The 16962-nt window shown below is 43.8% G+C and overlaps 1 protein-coding gene across 2 annotated transcripts in view; it reads right to left on the bottom strand.

Annotated features, from left to right (window-relative positions):
• The window catches only part of LOC122881194 (teashirt homolog 1-like), a 35769-nt gene that overhangs the window by 16544 nt on the left and 2263 nt on the right, over positions 1-16962 (bottom strand). For both annotated transcript variants that reach the window (XM_044207050.1, XM_044207049.1), the window contains exon 2: positions 16222-16787. In XM_044207050.1, the coding sequence (XP_044062985.1) occupies positions 16222-16261 (40 nt within the window). In that variant the 5' untranslated portion in view covers positions 16262-16787. The remainder of the gene's footprint in view (positions 1-16221; positions 16788-16962) is intronic.

The following is a 16962-nucleotide window of genomic DNA, read 5'->3' as shown; positions in this document are numbered from 1 at the left end:
TTGAAATCCAGCACCTGGCCAGACGTCTGACCAGCTTTCTTACTTATTTATAGCTACAAAAACAGCTTCACCTGGACAGTCTTACAGACAGTTTAATTATTTAAAATAATGCTAGATAAGAGTGTGTAGAATTAAAGAGGAAGCCACTAAGCTTAAAATTAGCCTTTCCCAATTGTCACCCTACTCAAAGAGAACCTGTTTTCTGAAAAAAAAAAAAACGTCATTGATGCGCAATCACATTCAAACACACTCGCCTGTCAGTTTATAACTCTCTTCACACACACACACACACAATGACACACTCACACTGGCACACACAGACCAAACGTTGTGCAACACACAAATAGACACCCCCACACACACACTTTTTAAGCCCTCGCCTGGCATCAGCTGTCACACAACCTGTCTCGGAGAACTAAGCAGAGACAGACGCTGTCAACTTAGAGTGCCTCAAATGCCCACATCCAGCCAGGCAGAGGAGAAATCAAGCCTGTCTCCCAGTATAATTTGCGCTAATCCTTCATGGGAGATAGTAAAGTCTATGGCATATCTGCCTAATAGCATCAGTCACCGGCAGGTTCTAATCTCATATTTAGACCCATTTCCATCACGGACTGACGACAAAAGCACCAGCACAGAGTGTGATTACCTTCTTATTTTTTACATTTCTGCATGACTTGACTCCTGATAATGGTGGGGGGGATTTTAAAAATATAAGAAGCAAAAACTTCGAGGTTCTTTTCTTAGTGGAGGAAGAAGAAAGTCATTTCAGGTAACTACAGAAGACAGGTAGACAGAAAGAAAAAGGAGTAAAGTAAGTGGCGAACTGTATCAGGAGAGAAAAAGTGGAGGTAAAGAGAGTGAAAACCTTTCAGTCAAGAGCCTACGCACACTCACTCGCATTCACATTCACACATCCTCATGCACACACACCCTTACACACTCTCATACACTCTCTCCCTTTCAAAGCGTTTACAACCTGTGGTGTTTGTCCTGCTCTGCTGGCTGCTTTACCACGTGCATTTGAATGCCGACTGGAGTGCATCCCTCTCTTTCAGACAGCGCCATAAAAGACGACATACACAATGAGGGCTCTTTTCAGCCGAGTGGGGCTGCCTGGGGGTAGGGAAGCACCTCCGAAACCGCCACAGCACTTCAACTCTCAGGGCACAATGAGGTGCTGAGCCTTGATGAATAATAAGAGATTATTCATAAAGATGACAAACAGAATAGAAACAAACTATACAAAGTGTTGGGATGAAAAGTCCTTTAGTTGCAGATTTCCCTCTACAGAGTGTGTGTTGTCTGCGTGTGAGTGTGTGTCTCCAACAGTGACCTGGCGAAAGGAGGGAGACAAAAAGAAGGGGAGGTAGCGCAGGGATCCTAATGAAGCCGTAAATCAGAGTCCGATGAGAACAGACTCTGAAGGAGGATCACATCACTGGAGATCAATGCAGACAGCTACACACACACACACACACACACAGACGAGAATAAAAACTAGAAACAGTCAGACACAAACGCATGCCAGAATTCCCAAATGAGGCCGACTTATGAAGGTACAAGCAAGTACATGAGCAAAAGCACACACATTCATTCACACACTCTCATCTACAATCTATTAAACTTCCTCCATGCTGCCAGCCCCCCCACCCCAGAACCCACCCATGGGCTCAGGAGTCCCACCTCCTTGTTCAATCCCGCTCGTCTGAATAATATCGGCCGTGATGAATGGCGCCATAACTCTGATATCCACAATCAATCTCTGCTTTAAAGACACATCCATCTTCTGTAATGCTGATGGTGGTGGTGGTCGGGGGCTGTGTTCGCCTGACCTCCTAGTGGGAGGCTGGGTTATGGAGGGGCTCAAGGGTGCTGAGGGTGCTGATGGAAGGAAGAAGAGAGGGGGGGGGAGTGAGTGATGTCTGTCAGCTCACATCTGGCTGGAAAAATAAATGAGGCTTATGAAGACAAATGAAAAAGGGCTGTCTTCCCAGTCCCCCACCTCCCTGACACACACTCACACACAGATGGACAAAATGGACAGAGAGGATAGAAGAAGGAGGTGAAAAGACAAAGAAGAGAGAAGATGAATAGGAGATGTGAGACGAGATAGAGGGCATTCATTGATGTAATCATGTTACAAGGATAGTGCCCAGTTTTTCTGCACCTCAAAGCTACTTCTCTCATTCTTGATCTCCTTATAAACACTGAAGTTGTTGAATACACATGCACATTTAGCATCAACATGAGCCGAGTAGTCGTAGGTGCCAAAATATGCTGCAGAACTGTGTAAATATGATTGTTTTATTGTGCTTTAGCTAAACTTGGCTGCACGTTACAGTCAACGAAAAGCTTTTATTGCTGAAGACCCTTTTCTCAACAGGAAAAAAGGAAAACAAAGATATCAAAATGGCCACTTTGTGACTGAAACTCTCAGCCCTGAACTCATATCTATGACTGTGTGTCTAGGGGAGGGGGGCGGCGAAGTATTTAGTGGGCTGGGGGGTTTAAAGAGTGAACTATCCATGACCTTTTAGAAGGGTCACCCGTCAGTGACACCGCCACTGAATATTCTTAATGATGTACCACGTCTTTTAACCCCCAGACAAAGCAAGGAAACATAATACTGTCAGGAGGGTTCCCCCAAAACTTCTCCTTTTTTTCTCTTTTTCCCCCTCACTCTCTCTCTCTGCTCGCCACCTCATGCTGCCCCGAGTCGGATTTTTAATTATTAAACAGAGAATTTCACCCAAAGATTTTCAGCTGCTCTTCAGGCTGTCTGATCTGCCAGAACCTGGCTGGATTCTGCACCGACTGCTAGAGGTATAAATATACTCTGTTTAGTCTAGTATTAGAAAGCAAAAGTAAGTGAGCAGGCACAGTTTTCAAAGAAAACGCATGCTTGCAAGATGTATCAAAATTGTATATATTTGAAATCCCTAGCAGAAAAATGTCCTTCTACATAAATTTCTATCAGTCCTAACCTATGGAAATGTCGTTGCATCTAATATTGGTCGCCACCAAAAACTGGCTGTGTTAACTTCATTTTAAAAGACATAAAACCTTTATTTATTTACTGTGACAAAATAAGCAGTACTGGCTACTAAATGGTAACATTGGTCCGGAATTCTATGATTTCTTTAGATACAGTTTCCAAAGAAATTCATGTTGATATAACTTGCTCTCTTCTCAAAGACTAATTTGGTCGCACTTGCTCAAAAGAAAAGTTCAACAAAATAGGACATCACTCATTGGTGGACAAACATGGCAACAAGGCCTTCTTTACTGCAACTAAACACAGGTAAAGAGGCAGATTACAGTGTTAAAACTCTGGCATCTCTTAAAGTCTAATCTGGCCATGGTGTAAGAAGGGACAGGCACCCAGGTCAGATAGTTTATTGATTCTGCAAGTGGCTAGGATGGAGTTAACCCTAACAGGGGCCGATGATGGGGGTGGATGAGGGGTTGGGATGAAAGGTGAGCTGATGATGGATGAGAGGAAGCTGGAAATGGAGTGCATGCCGTGAGGTAAGACATTAACATAAAAAGTTGTAGATTGGCATGCCATGACTGGACTGACACAGCTTGCTATTGTAACTGACACATCGGTTACAACAGGCGTTCCTATGTACAAGCTGTTCTGCAACATAATGCGTTCTTAAACGGGCCCCGAGCGTTCAGTGCCGTGACCCCGCAGACCTCCGACTGTGGCCCGACCAGCCGGGAAAGCTGTAATCTCTCTGTCAAACAACTCTTCAGTAGCAGGTATGGAGTGTGTGTGTGTGTGTGTGTGTGTGTGTGTGTGTGTGTGTGTGTGTGTATAACTGTTTCCAGGCCACTAGGAGATAAAATGAATAAAAATGACAGCAAAGTAAGTAAAGAATGATGTGGGGAAAGTGCTAACAGTTATGCTCTAATAAGGCTACAATAATAACAATCAGAAAGATAAAGACTGCCTTAATCAGATCAGCAACAGCAAGATAAACACCCTCTTGCCCTAAAGCAGCATATCACACACAATAACACAAACACAATAATGTCAATTCACTAATCCATGTGGCAAGGTAAAGTTGCCACATTAAATATCTTTCGGTACCAACACTTTAGGACGAAAGTATTATTATTGTTGGGTGATAATTTTATGAATGACTGTATAATCTGTGTGAGTTGTTGAACTGATAGCTTGAAGGGTTTTGAATGCTCTCTTAATGTGATTTATTCTTTCAGATTTTGTTCAAAGTTGGACTGACTTTGACTTTAAGGTATAGCTAGTGCCTGTACTCAGTGGGGCAACCGTGCATACACAAACACACACTCACAGCGGCTGTGTGTGAGTACAGGGAAGACAGAAAACATTACAGGGCCCTTTTTTTGGCACCAGGCAAAGTGAGCAGGGAGGGTGGAGGTGGTGGTGGAGGAGGAAAGTGAACGGCGGGGGCGGGCTGAGGGAGCAGAGATGAGGGAGGGAGGAAGGGAAGGAGGGAGGGTTGAGCGTTGGAATGAACTCTCTCAGGCTTTGTGGTGCACGTTTCCCAAGGCCCCCGCCTGGCCCCTTTGATAAATGACACATGTCATTCTGTCAGCTTGTGACACTGCAGCTGGGAGGCCCTGTGATGTATGGCTCTGCTGAAAAAGGAAATCAACTTTTTTCCCTTCACTCTCTCTCTCCCCCTGTATCTGTCTCCCTCTCTCTTCCCTTCTTTCTCCCTCCCTCTTACCCTCAGCCCAGGCTGAGTGCACAGTCTTTTTATATGAGGATTTAGGTTTCCTCTGGTCCAGTAATCACCCCCCCATAGCAATAGACAGGCATGCATGCAGCCAGGTTTGCAGCTGGTTTGTTCTCCCACACACAATCGCAGTGACGCAGCTATTATGATCGTGTACAAAGCCGTAACCCAATCGGTGGTGGATCCAGGATTTATGGCTAAAAGCCGAGGAAGTAAACAAAGTACGCACTTTTTAGTAGGCGGGGAGGCAAGATTCCGGTTGGGCAGGATGGCTGGTGTCTCCCACTGGGTCATCTGTCATCCATGTGTCTGACTGGAGGACGAGCACACACAGCTCTGGAAACATTGTGCATGCACACACACACTCCTACAGGAACTGGGATGAACTAAGAAAAGTATCCCACACACACACACACACTTACGCGGGCACATACAGTATAGATGCAGGCAGATAAATATTCACACTCGAAAAGAGATTTCAGAGCAAATACCCACACTATCAATCTTCAAATGGTGAAAAAAAAAAAAGAAAACAAAGACGCGATGAGATTTTATTTCACAGGGCAAATGAGTCCAGCCAATGAGCTGCTCCCGTTAGGCCTGCCCTAGCCCTCCCTTCCTAGAAGATTAGCCTATCACGGCATCCCAATGACCTCTCCACTCCATGCGCCGCCCACGCAATGGGTGAGCCAGCATAAAGAAGACCAATCTCTCTCTTTCCCGTTTTTTCCTCTGCATATACACTTTCTTACTCTCTCTCTCTCTAATCATATCCTGGTTCTTTCACTTCCTCACTCTATCCCCTCCCTCCCTCTCTCTCTCTCTTTCTTTCTTTACACCCCTCCTCCCTCTCGTTTCTCTCTCAACGGCTGACCTGTTATCAGCGCTCTGGAGATTTAACGGCCAAAAAAAAAAAATACAGCCGAGCGTGAGTCAGGCGTGACCGAGAGACGTTTCCCAGTGTCGCCTCTCAATCTTCATGTGATCTCATACACACACACACACACACACACACACACACACACACACACACACACACTTCACCCAGCACTACAAGACAAACACATTGATTTGGAATCAAGCAAATGTCCAAACATGATCACTGGTGATTACTCAAATCAGGATGAGGAGATGGATGTGTTGGTATGAAATCAGAGGAATGAGGAACAGGATTCAGGCCATTCAGCAGGGCTGCATACACACTAATGAGTAAGAGTTCACTATGTGTTGCTATGGGGACCAGGGCTACTTTGACTAAAGGAGAGCAAAAGAGCGAGAGACACAGAAAGACACGGAGAAGAGAAAAACAGCTTGAAAAGGAAGGAGAAGTTGGTGAGAGGCCCTCCAAGAGACAAAGGAGGAAAAGAAAGAGTAGGGTCAGACATATAAATACATCTGTTTATCTTATTTATCATTTATTAAAAGATGACCCATAGGTCTAATATGATGGATATATTTCATCACGTGTTTATTGTGAAATGTAACACTACACTGTTGTCTAACGTAAGCTCTTTTAACTGCATTTAATAGTAATGCAGTATTTTGATTGGATTAAACAAGGCAACAATATTTTTAGTGTTATTATTATTATCATTGCTATTATTATTGGCTTATTGGCTTAGAACATTTTAGTATCATGTAATTCTGTTTGATACAGAAATTTTTGGTGGCATGAAAATTATTCAAATTAATACCATGCAGAATTATAAATATCAGCTATCTGCACCTTCCAGCACCGAAACACTGATATCCGCTGTAGAAGGCTTGTATCTGTTTGAACCTAAAATCAGCTGAGCAAGAGAGAAACTGAGCCAGAGAGAGAAAGAGATCAAACAAAAACATGTAAAGAAGTGCAGCAATCGTCCGGACTGTGGCCACCTGGGGGTCACGACCTGCCTACGACCCCTTCAGATGTGCACTCTGGCCAGGGGGGGGGGCATCATTAGGGCTGAGTGATGAGCGGTGGCCATGTCTGACGACTGCAGGGTAGAGATCCGCCGCAGGACCGACACTGCATTTATAAATGCCAGAAGGCCTTCACAATGCTGTCAACAACACCAGTGCAACAACTGTGTGTGTGTGTGTGTGAGAAGGTGAACCACCACTGGTATGAGCCCCCCTGTTAACAAGCTGCCTGTGTGACCCACAGGATATTGCTATACACATGTAGACAACAAATACATTGAAAACACACAGCGCCACTGCCACTGGAAGAGCATTCCTACCGCTAATGCCCATCTACATGAAGAGTGTAGCCACTGTAGCCATTTTGTTTTTGTTTAGTCTCCTTTTTGCCCAAAGTTTGGTTTGAGTGGTTTGAATTTCTCTTTTAATCACAGCTGGAGGGGAGGAAGAGGGAGGCATGAGGAAATGAAGGAAGCGATATGACAAGAGGGGCAGTGTGTGGAGGCAGGATCCTGGGTGTGTGTTGTTGTATGTGTGTGTAGGAAGGCAGCAGTGTTGGACTCCAAGGTCAGCCGATAAACACCACATTCACAAGTCAAGAGCGGAGGAAGGTGTAGAACCTGCAACCTCCCGTTTCCCCCAATTCTTCCTATCCTAGCCGAGGATTTGCCTCAATTAATCACTGGAATTGTTACACCATGGTAATACCAAAAACAATCTCCATGATCACACGCACAAACAAAATTTCAAATTGCTATCATCCATCTCACCTGCCCCTGTTAAAAGCACGGGGGGGGGTGAACCATTCATTGGCCTCCCTCTCTCCGTTCTAAAGGCCTGGCCAGTGAGATGATGGTGAAAAATTAACGGCAGGCAGCCAAACAAGTAAAGGCGCCAGGGCGAGGGGATCAATGCACGGCATTCGCGGTGGGAGCAGCTATGTAAAACACTTGCCTTAAGTCAGCCGCATCCGGTTAATATTTAATCCCTCCATCCATCTCCACAAAGAGCATTTCCCTTTTAGCTTTAGCTGCCGTTTACTTTGATTACACACAACCGTTTGGGGTGGCTGGGGTGTGTGTGTGTGGTGGGGGGGTGCAAAGCAGGAATGATAAGAGAGCATGGTGGGTGATTTGCATGGGGATGGAAAATATTCTCAGGTTTGATAATCGCTCGGAGCAGTCTAGTGCCAGTGTGAGACAGAAGAGAGGAGGTAGGCCTGGAGAAAGAATTAAATAAAAAGAGAAAGAGAGAGGGAGATGGGTTGAGGCATAAAAAAAAAAGGTGATGCAGAATGAAGCTCCGAAAAACAAACCAAATTTCACTCCGAGGGGTTGCCTTATTTAAAACAAGAGATATGCAAATAAAGCAGGAGTAACGAAATAACACTGATATTATCTTTCTCGGTTATTTTCTGTGGCAAATGATTTCTAGGGAGGAAATCCAAAACTCTAACTCCCAAGTGAACATGCAAATCCATCTGTGTATTCCTGGGGAGCCTTCTACGCTCACTCTCATGTTGCTTTTTCACGTTGCTGTTTTTGCTTCCTCTTTCTACCGATTGAAGCTTCTCATGTTTATTCTGCGCCGGCACTGAAAACTGCATTTATTACAGAAGCCAAGTAATAACTACACAGTGTCAACAGTGTGGCACACGAGCATATAATAACTTTAAAATTCATAGAACACATGTGCATGTAAGAGTAAATTATATGGTGTATAAATAGAAATAAAGGTATGTAACACTAAACTTTATGTCTCCCTCTTTATTACTCACACACACAAACACATACACAAACACACACTTGGCCAACTGAGTTCTAGTCTCATACATATGGTGCTTTCTATTACAATTAAAGGTAAATTAAACTGCATGTCACCACACTGATTTAAACCCCTAAAAATTGAGAAAATATGGCAAATGGAGAGCACACATGCTTAAATGTCCTTTTTTTTCGCTGTAAAGCCAGAAGCCTGCCGACCCCAAAATGTGTTTGTCAGCCAGCGGGTTTACTGGAAGGGAGCCTTCGAGATGGGCAATGGCAACTGTTCATTTTCTCACTCACTGACCTCAACTCCCCACTTTACAATGTGGAATAAAAGCAGCCCTGTATTAGCCAACAGGGTGAGTACCAGAGGATCAAGGGAACTAGAATCTAGGTTAGTCTGCAGCCACTGCTTTACAAAAGGTGAACACACCGCACACTGTGTACAAATGCACCTAGACACACACACAATCACAGACCGGGAATGTAAAGAAGGGGCTTTTTAACCTGTAGAATGGAATTAAGCTCCATATTGCAGCCTGATCTAAATCTTTATAACTGAGGGTTATTTTAAAGGCAGTAACAGTAAGTTAAATCACCACTTTTCAATGCGTATGTCACTGCATCTTTCTGGTAATGTTTAATAACCTGATAGCAAAATGAGATTCAAACAGTAGATAACAGTTTGTACAGCTACAAAACTGGACACCCGTCCGCCCGTCCACCTACAGACACATCACCATGATCACTAATACGCCGGGCTATTGATCAGCGAGCATCTGCCGCTGGCTGCCGTTTCAAAGGGGAAGAGTACCGGGGCTGCAGGGTCTGTGACAACACTGACAAGGGTAAAGTGTTATTTCGCTCGTACGCCGACAGCTGGACAAGGGGGTGGGAGGGTTGGAGGGGGGTGTTGTAGGAATGGAGGGACGTGTGTGTGAATCGGGAGGGGCATTCGGCCGGCCGGGCAGTAATTCTTAATTGACACCTGTCAGGATAATAGCGGCAGTCACAGCTGTTGCAGGAACATTTGTCTATCGTCCCGTTCATCTGTCAGCTCTAATACCCATCCTAAAAGCTGCCCCCCCTCCCACCACCACCCTCGAACATCCACCCCACCACCCGTCACCTTGCCATCCATCCGCCCACATAGACCCCCACCTACTAACACCACCTTCTTTGATGCTGCTGTACTAAACATTGGTGCCCACATCCATTCCTCCCATCTCTCTCGATTCCATTCAGTTATTGGAATGAGAGTACAAGTATTTGGCGAAAAGCAGCTCCAAAAAAAAAATCAAGAATGCACAGTTAAACTCTTTCACTCCTTCCCTCATTTGTTTCCCTTTCAGTTTTTCATTTCCCCGACTATCTCCACCTAACTTTGTCTGATGAGGTACAACCGAGTGACAGAGGGGAAAAAAGGAGCACAGTTTAAAAAAGAAAAAAACTATTTTTTTTCATCCCTGTTTTTCATTCACCCCATCCTCCCCCCTCCTTTACCACCAGCACTTCTCTCTCTTTTCTCTTTGCTTTTGAGTGGCAAAGAACGAGTATTTATCCAGAAGAGAGGGGGATGTGAGATGAGAAACATGCTGGAGAGGGGAAAAGAGCGAGAAATAAAGGGAGAGGGAGTGCCGAGAAATGAGAGGAGAGATGAGAGGTACGTGAAAGAGACGAAAAGAGAAAGAGATGTTGAGAGGCATGGAGGAAGAAGAGACGGAGGAGAGGGAGGAGTGCGCAGGGGTTGGGTGTCCCTGGATAGGGCTTTTGCTCTTCTGTAGTGGGCCCATCTCGTTTGTCTTGTTTGTTTGTTGGCATCAAAGAGCTGCCTCTCACTCCCCGTGCTAACTGATGTAATGAGTGGGTAAGCTACATGTTGTTTTTTTTTCCTGCGCTGAGGAATTCAAATACTTATTAAACAAAATATTCTGTAATTGCTCATCTTTTATTGATAGAAGTAACATGTTAAATTTGGCTCTAGCAGACTTTCCCATAGCCTCTCGAGGAGGCACTGCACTGATCAAGAGAGCAAATTTACCCTCGGCAAATGTAATACTTTACTTAAGAAAATTTGAGATGTCAATTTTTGTGCCTTAAATGTTGCACGACTACTTCTCTTGAACGCTTCCCCTCTTATCTTCCTCATGTCTCAAATTATGTGCTAGAGAAAAACAAAACAAAAAACACAACATATGAACAATTTTCATTAATGAGCTCAAAAGCCTGACATCCCCACTGTGGAGCCTTAACAAAATGCAATTACTCAGCACAACACAAATATTACATAGTAATTAAGCACACTTAACAAAGAGCTGATAACAGCAACAGCACACTGTTTATCAAAGCTTTGAGTCCAATCTGAATCTGACATTAAAAAAACTAGTTTGTTATGCTGCTGCAACACTGAAAAATGAGAACAAAAATTCTTTATTTGGGGGGAAATTGTTTTTTCTATGGCAGTCAGGAGTAAGACTGCTTGTCAGCCCAGTCCCAGAGGGCTGCTTTCTATCTGTTTCAGACTTGATTTTCTCAGACTTAGTTTTTTTTCTTTTTTGGATCCCATGACTTGCTGCTGTTTTTATGTGCTGCAAGGCAGGCAACAAAGCACATCTGGCTGCTTTAATGATATGATTTCCCATCATACTAAGCCACCTCCATTATGACCTCCCACAGAGACATGCTGGCTGCACTTAAGCATTAGGTGTAGGTGTGTGTGTGTGTCTGTCTGTCAGTCAGTCTGACTGTCTGTGTTTATGGTTGACGGTGTGTGTGTGTGTGTGTGTGTGTGCGTGTGTCTAAAATGCAGCAAGGGCAACACACTGCTAGTGATGGTAGCAGCGTGCCCCCCTGAGGGCAGCTTTTGTTGAGAATGGCCCGGAAAGAATCAGAGAAAAAGCAAGAAAGAAAAAGAGACAAGGAGGGGTATTACTGCTATGGTGTGAAATATATCCTTATCTATGTGAACAGGAAAAGCTTAACACATGCTGCTTAAACCTCGCTAATACCTTCCATTTGATTGTATTAGTTTTCACTGATAATCAATACTAATCTTGAAACTGTTGTGTAAATGGGAATGCAAGAATTTTCTGCCTGTGCAAAAGGATTGCATTTGCAAAGATAATAAACGTAACTAATGCATGAAACTAAGAAACTAATACCACACACACACACACACACACACACACACACACAGGGGCACTTGTGGTGACTCGAGGCATTAGAAGAGCGAACTGAGCATGTCTGACCTTTGACTGCCTCAAATCCCAGATGTAAATTCAACTAATAGTTTCAGAGGGTGGCGCAGGAGCAAAAGTGGCTATCGACGAGGCCGATCGATGCCACCTGCTAACGCCACCACCGCTCCAATTAGCGTAACCTCTAGCCGAGTCCAGCCACCAAACACACACACGGAATGTCCAGGAAACATACAGCACAACTGAAGGAGGGAAAATAAAACTGGCTGCTGTGATTCAATATGTATTACTGCTCTGTCTGATATCCCTCGTTTTGATTAGGAATAGTGAACAGATATGACAGAAGTGAGAAATATGTGGAGCTGCTGTTCGAGGTTGTTTTCGTGCTCCTGTGGCGGAACGGAGAAGGGATCTGAAGGCAGGCCCTGTTAAAGAGGATGACTAACATGGCGTGGTTACCGTTACACTCGTTCAAGTTATTCATTCCAGGAAAACTAACACCGGTCAGTGCTAAGCTACAAACACACACACGCTCTCGTCGCCTCTGTCTCTCTCCCCCTCGCTCTCTCTCTCTCTCTCTCTCTCTCTCTCTCTCACACACACACACACAAACATACACACACTTTTTTCATTGAATTCTAACATAAACTTCTCATTTCTCAGAAGCTGTGGAGCCTTTAAGCCATCGGAAGTTAAGCCGCTCCAACTTTCAAGCCAAAGACACTAGTTCCTTTGCTGAAAATCAACTTTTCATCAAAACAAGACTGTTCTAATTCTCAGGAAGGAGGGTGGTATTCAAATCCGGCAACATTAAAAGTGAAAAGAAAAAACACACCTAGAGGCTACACACTGCTGTACTCCTCAGGACGCTGGTGTAGACAGAAGGGTAGGGGGGCACATAAATCTTAGCATGCTGATTATTTCGAGGGGAGAATATCACATAACAGCATCGTCAAGTAAGAGTACAAAGGTCGCTGTGTAATCTTAGCTACCCCGGGCATGCAAAATCATTAATCCCTGGGCACTGTGATTCTCCAGCTCGGAATAAACTGGAGGCCTTCAGCGAGGCGGCTACAAAACTGTGTTGGGAGGATGTTCAGCCAAAGTCCGTGTTATGATGTGGTGGTGATTTACTAGCAGGGCTGCAACACATGCAAAAGTGTAAAAACTTCAACTGAATGTCTATATTTTTAAAAATGGCTCCTGGGATTACTTTGGAGTGCTGATACATCAAGTGGTTAGAACAGGCCTGAGCCGTGTCATTAATATAAAAATAAATAAATCTCTTGCAACAGTTGAAAAATTTCCACCCTCACATTCTAGCCGAAAACCAGAGGAAACTTGAAGAAAATGCACTGCTACCTCGACAAAAAAATTAAACTGTGTCATTGAAAGGATTCAAATGAAAACAAAGGAATGAGAATATAGAAAATAAAAAAGAGAACAGAGGGAGAGGTTGCAGTGTGCTGTGGCTGGTCTGGCTTGCTTATTACAAGGTTATAAGAGTGGTGGGGGTGGGGGTGGCGGGGGCTTACTGAGGTCATTAACTGGCATTGTCTCCTGACGTGATTAGTCAGGTAGCAAAGTCCATTTGTCACCTGCACAGGCAAATTGAGTTGGTGCTGCACTAGGGGCTATGGGGACTGTATAATATCAACTTGATTACATCAAGGCAGCTGCGGACTTGACACCTTACTGAATTTGTCAGCATTAATCGTTAGGGCCTGTCACAAATCCATCAGCTCCACAGATAATTAGGGCTCTCTCTAATGAAGCCAACGGGAAGCAACCTTGCCCCCCCTTTCTGTACACACACACACACAGTCTTTCTTATAATTAACCATCGTGATCCACAGAAATAAGAGTGACTATCTTATCTGCTCTTCCTCCTCGTCTTCCTCCCGTAAGACTAGCCTAAACCACCCTTGGATGAAAGACGGCATCACTCCATTCTATCTTTTAATTGTTCCTGCCTTCCCTCCTGTCCTCCTCACCTTTAAATCAAGTTGTTTACTGATGAGGTGAGGCTACAAGTGCAATAACACACACAGGAGCATGCATCTGTGCACAATAAAATGCATACTGGAAAGAGGAAAATACATATATACTTTTAGACACCTTCTAATGCAGGTTTTCAAGGTTTCTTTCCATCTGACTTCCATCTTTACTATTTGGATTTCTAAACATGAATCCTTAAATAAAAACTATAAAAAAAAGATAATAGTTTATCTGTAAAAAAATAATAATAATAAAAAATTGCCTTGTGTCTTGGACATTTTCTTCACACACACACACACACACACACATACAAACACAAGCTTCAAAATATTACTTGAGAAAATTAAAAAAAATTAATTATGTTTTTATCTAAAATTTGCCCTAAATTCCTCAAACATTTTAAGAAATTTTAAAATTTAGGCGAGAATAAGGAATACAACAATTAAGTTGTTGCTACAAGACCATGAAAGACATTTATTTATAAGCTACCTACATAATAGGAAAATAAACTGCAAAATGTGTACAACTGATCAAAGAACTCCACAATTATCACTTTCACCATTTCTGGTGTTGGGGAATATTTTATGCAGGATTTGGCCTCGAAACACTAAAATAGATATTTCAAAACAAATAATATTCTCCAAAAAAGGTACAAGGTGAGAGAAAAAAGAAACCTGTTGGGACAAGTCTGCTATTGTAGTTCTAATTGTCTGAGCTCTGATTTCCATGCACAGTCCCACCATGAGCAATTTCCTCTCTGAGCAGCAGCACAGAGAGGAAGCCACAGGTCAGTACCAGCTCCCAGTGGAGCATTAGGCTAGCCTAGTGTGTGTGTGTGTGTGTGTGTTAGTTATTTGTTGCTACTGGGAGCGTGGAGTGGAGGGCGTTATCTCTGACCGACTGTCATGTTCATGGAAGAATGGAAAGCATCCAGTCTGCCAAGCTGTGAATGACCATTACAACCATGATGCACATGGCACTCAGTGGACAGTGTAATGGATCAATGGTGTGTGTGTGTGTGTGTGTGTGTGTGGTGAGAAAATGGAGGGGAGGGAGGGGTCACAGAGATGTTATGGTTTCATGCCTCCGTCTACATGCAGAAACCTAACGGGAGTCACTCTGCTCCCACCATGGCCGGCCTTTTCCAGTGGGCTATTTTGCCAAAGCAACAACCAAAACTCGGGCACACACACACACACACAACACAACACACTCAGAAAAGTCAAGTGAGACTCCATATCTAAATCTGAATCTTTTCTTTCGCAGTGGGGCCAGAAATCATGTGAAAAGTGCTTTGCTAGAAAGGCAAGGAAGAAAGAAAGAAGTCGACAGCGAGCACCGGTTGAATGTTCTCCATCCGACACTCCTTCTCATCCTCCTCCTTATCCTCATCACCACCACCATCATCATCACCAGCTCCCTGCTTAAAATGATAAAACCTGCTGAGTTCAAAGTCTTCGTCGGTTGGCCCTCCTGTTCGACCCGCTTTGCACCTCATATTTCAAAATCTCTTTAAAATTCTGTAACTGTCTTTTGTTCACTCCAGTTGTTAATGCCTAACTTCAAAGGCTCGGCCTCATTAGCACAGAGGTAGAAACCCCTGTCACTCATTTACATTTGTTTAAAGGCTGCAGGGAGACGAGAGGAAAAAGGGGGAGTCCAAATCCAAACCACTAGAAGTCAACCTTGTCGGTCCTCTGCCAAGACCTGGTTTTATCAGTTGGTCACATTGCAAATATAATACTCCCCTCCAGCAGTGGATATTGATTTCATTACTGGACTGATTCTTACAGTGAATGTCGGGGGAATTTGGATGGGAACGTGCAAAAAAACCCTCAACATTTATCTCTATGAAGGAAAGGCATACGAGGGGAATCAAACACCTGATTAAAAAGGAGTGTTTGGGTTGATTTTTCCTGTGATCTATTCAGCATACACACCGCCCTTTCATCTGCTTTTAGTACCTTCCCTTAAAATAAAATGAGGTGATTTTCCACCATGATTCGCAACTTTTTTGCTTTTCCTGGTTGAGACAACAGGAGGGTTGTGTGTGTGAGTGGCTAAACCTACCAGAGGCATGCCTGTCTTCATGGAAGGATTTATTGATGTTTATCAGGGATGAATAGATCAAAGACTGCCACATGACAGGCGATCAATCACGCATCAAATCAAGGACGGCAATCCTCTAATAAAATAGAAAGAAAGGAAAAAACCGGCTCTCACCAGTTTTCTCCCCCTTCTTTCCCAGTCAATTATTCATCATTACTCACTCTTGAACCTCAAAAGCTCCCTTTTATCCCCCATAACATGCCATTTAGTTTATCTCACCATTCTTAAGAGAACTTTCCTGGCAAAGGAGGATAAAAAAACTCAGTGGCATTGCGCAAATATGTGCGTCATTTGCGCAATTAGACACATTTTAAACACAACTGTGGGCCAGGGGTTGAGTTGCGCGCTGTATTAATAACAACTAATTTAATTTAAACAGAGTTGTAAAATAAATCTCAGCATGCAGCACAACTAAAGTATGTGATGTGGAAGGACATATTTTCATTTAACACTTGTAAATAAAAACTAGTTGGCTACTGGGATGGGAAATGGTCGTTATGGAGGGGCGGGTTATACCTGCTGATCGCCGCGGCTCTTGCTGCTTTCTCCTCGGCATAGTGACCCTCACTTTCCACGGTGCTTCTCATGCAGGAATTACAAACAAATCAAGTCTATCAGTTTTGAAAAATCATCCCGTTTTTCGGGGGAAGGGGTTTTGATCTCGCAGGTGAAAATGTCTTCTTTTCAAATTGGCTGCTCTTTTTTGGACATAAAAGCTGGATCGGCTTCGACAATAAGCGCAAAAATTACGAAGGGATTCGGCCAGCTCCTGACACCTTCATGTCCATCAAAGATCATCTTCCTTCATGTCTCTCATGGCAGGGTAAAAAAAAGAAGGAGCAGCAGCAAGAAAGCACCTTGAAACCCAAGTTTTCAGTTCACTCCCCCCTGGAAAAAAATCCCCCTAATCTCCAGTGCTGTTTGGAGGGGGACGATACTTTGCTGCGCCTTTTACGCACACCAAAACAAAAAAAATAAATAAACTCTGACGGTAACCAAACAAATAAGTCCCGCGTGAGCACACCGCACAGCTTTGATAAGTAATGTATCCTTGTGTTCCCTTCTCTTCTTTTGCCAGAGACCTGAAAGAGAGAAAGGGGAGAGGAGAAAATAGATAGACAGGCATTAGATGGGTTAATGTCAGTCCCGTCACCACCACGCCACCTCAGCCCGGATCCAGCCTCACCAGTCCGGCGGAGACTTTTTCCTCCCTCCCCTCCTTCCCTCTTTCTCTCCCATTGAAAAAAATAAATAAAA

The sequence above is a fragment of the Siniperca chuatsi genome, linkage group LG9 (genome assembly GCF_020085105.1).
Source record: "Siniperca chuatsi isolate FFG_IHB_CAS linkage group LG9, ASM2008510v1, whole genome shotgun sequence".
Taxonomy (NCBI): Eukaryota; Metazoa; Chordata; class Actinopteri; order Centrarchiformes; family Sinipercidae; genus Siniperca; species Siniperca chuatsi.
Note: the sequence above shows the minus strand (reverse complement) of the source record. Positions and strands in the feature narration are given on the sequence as shown.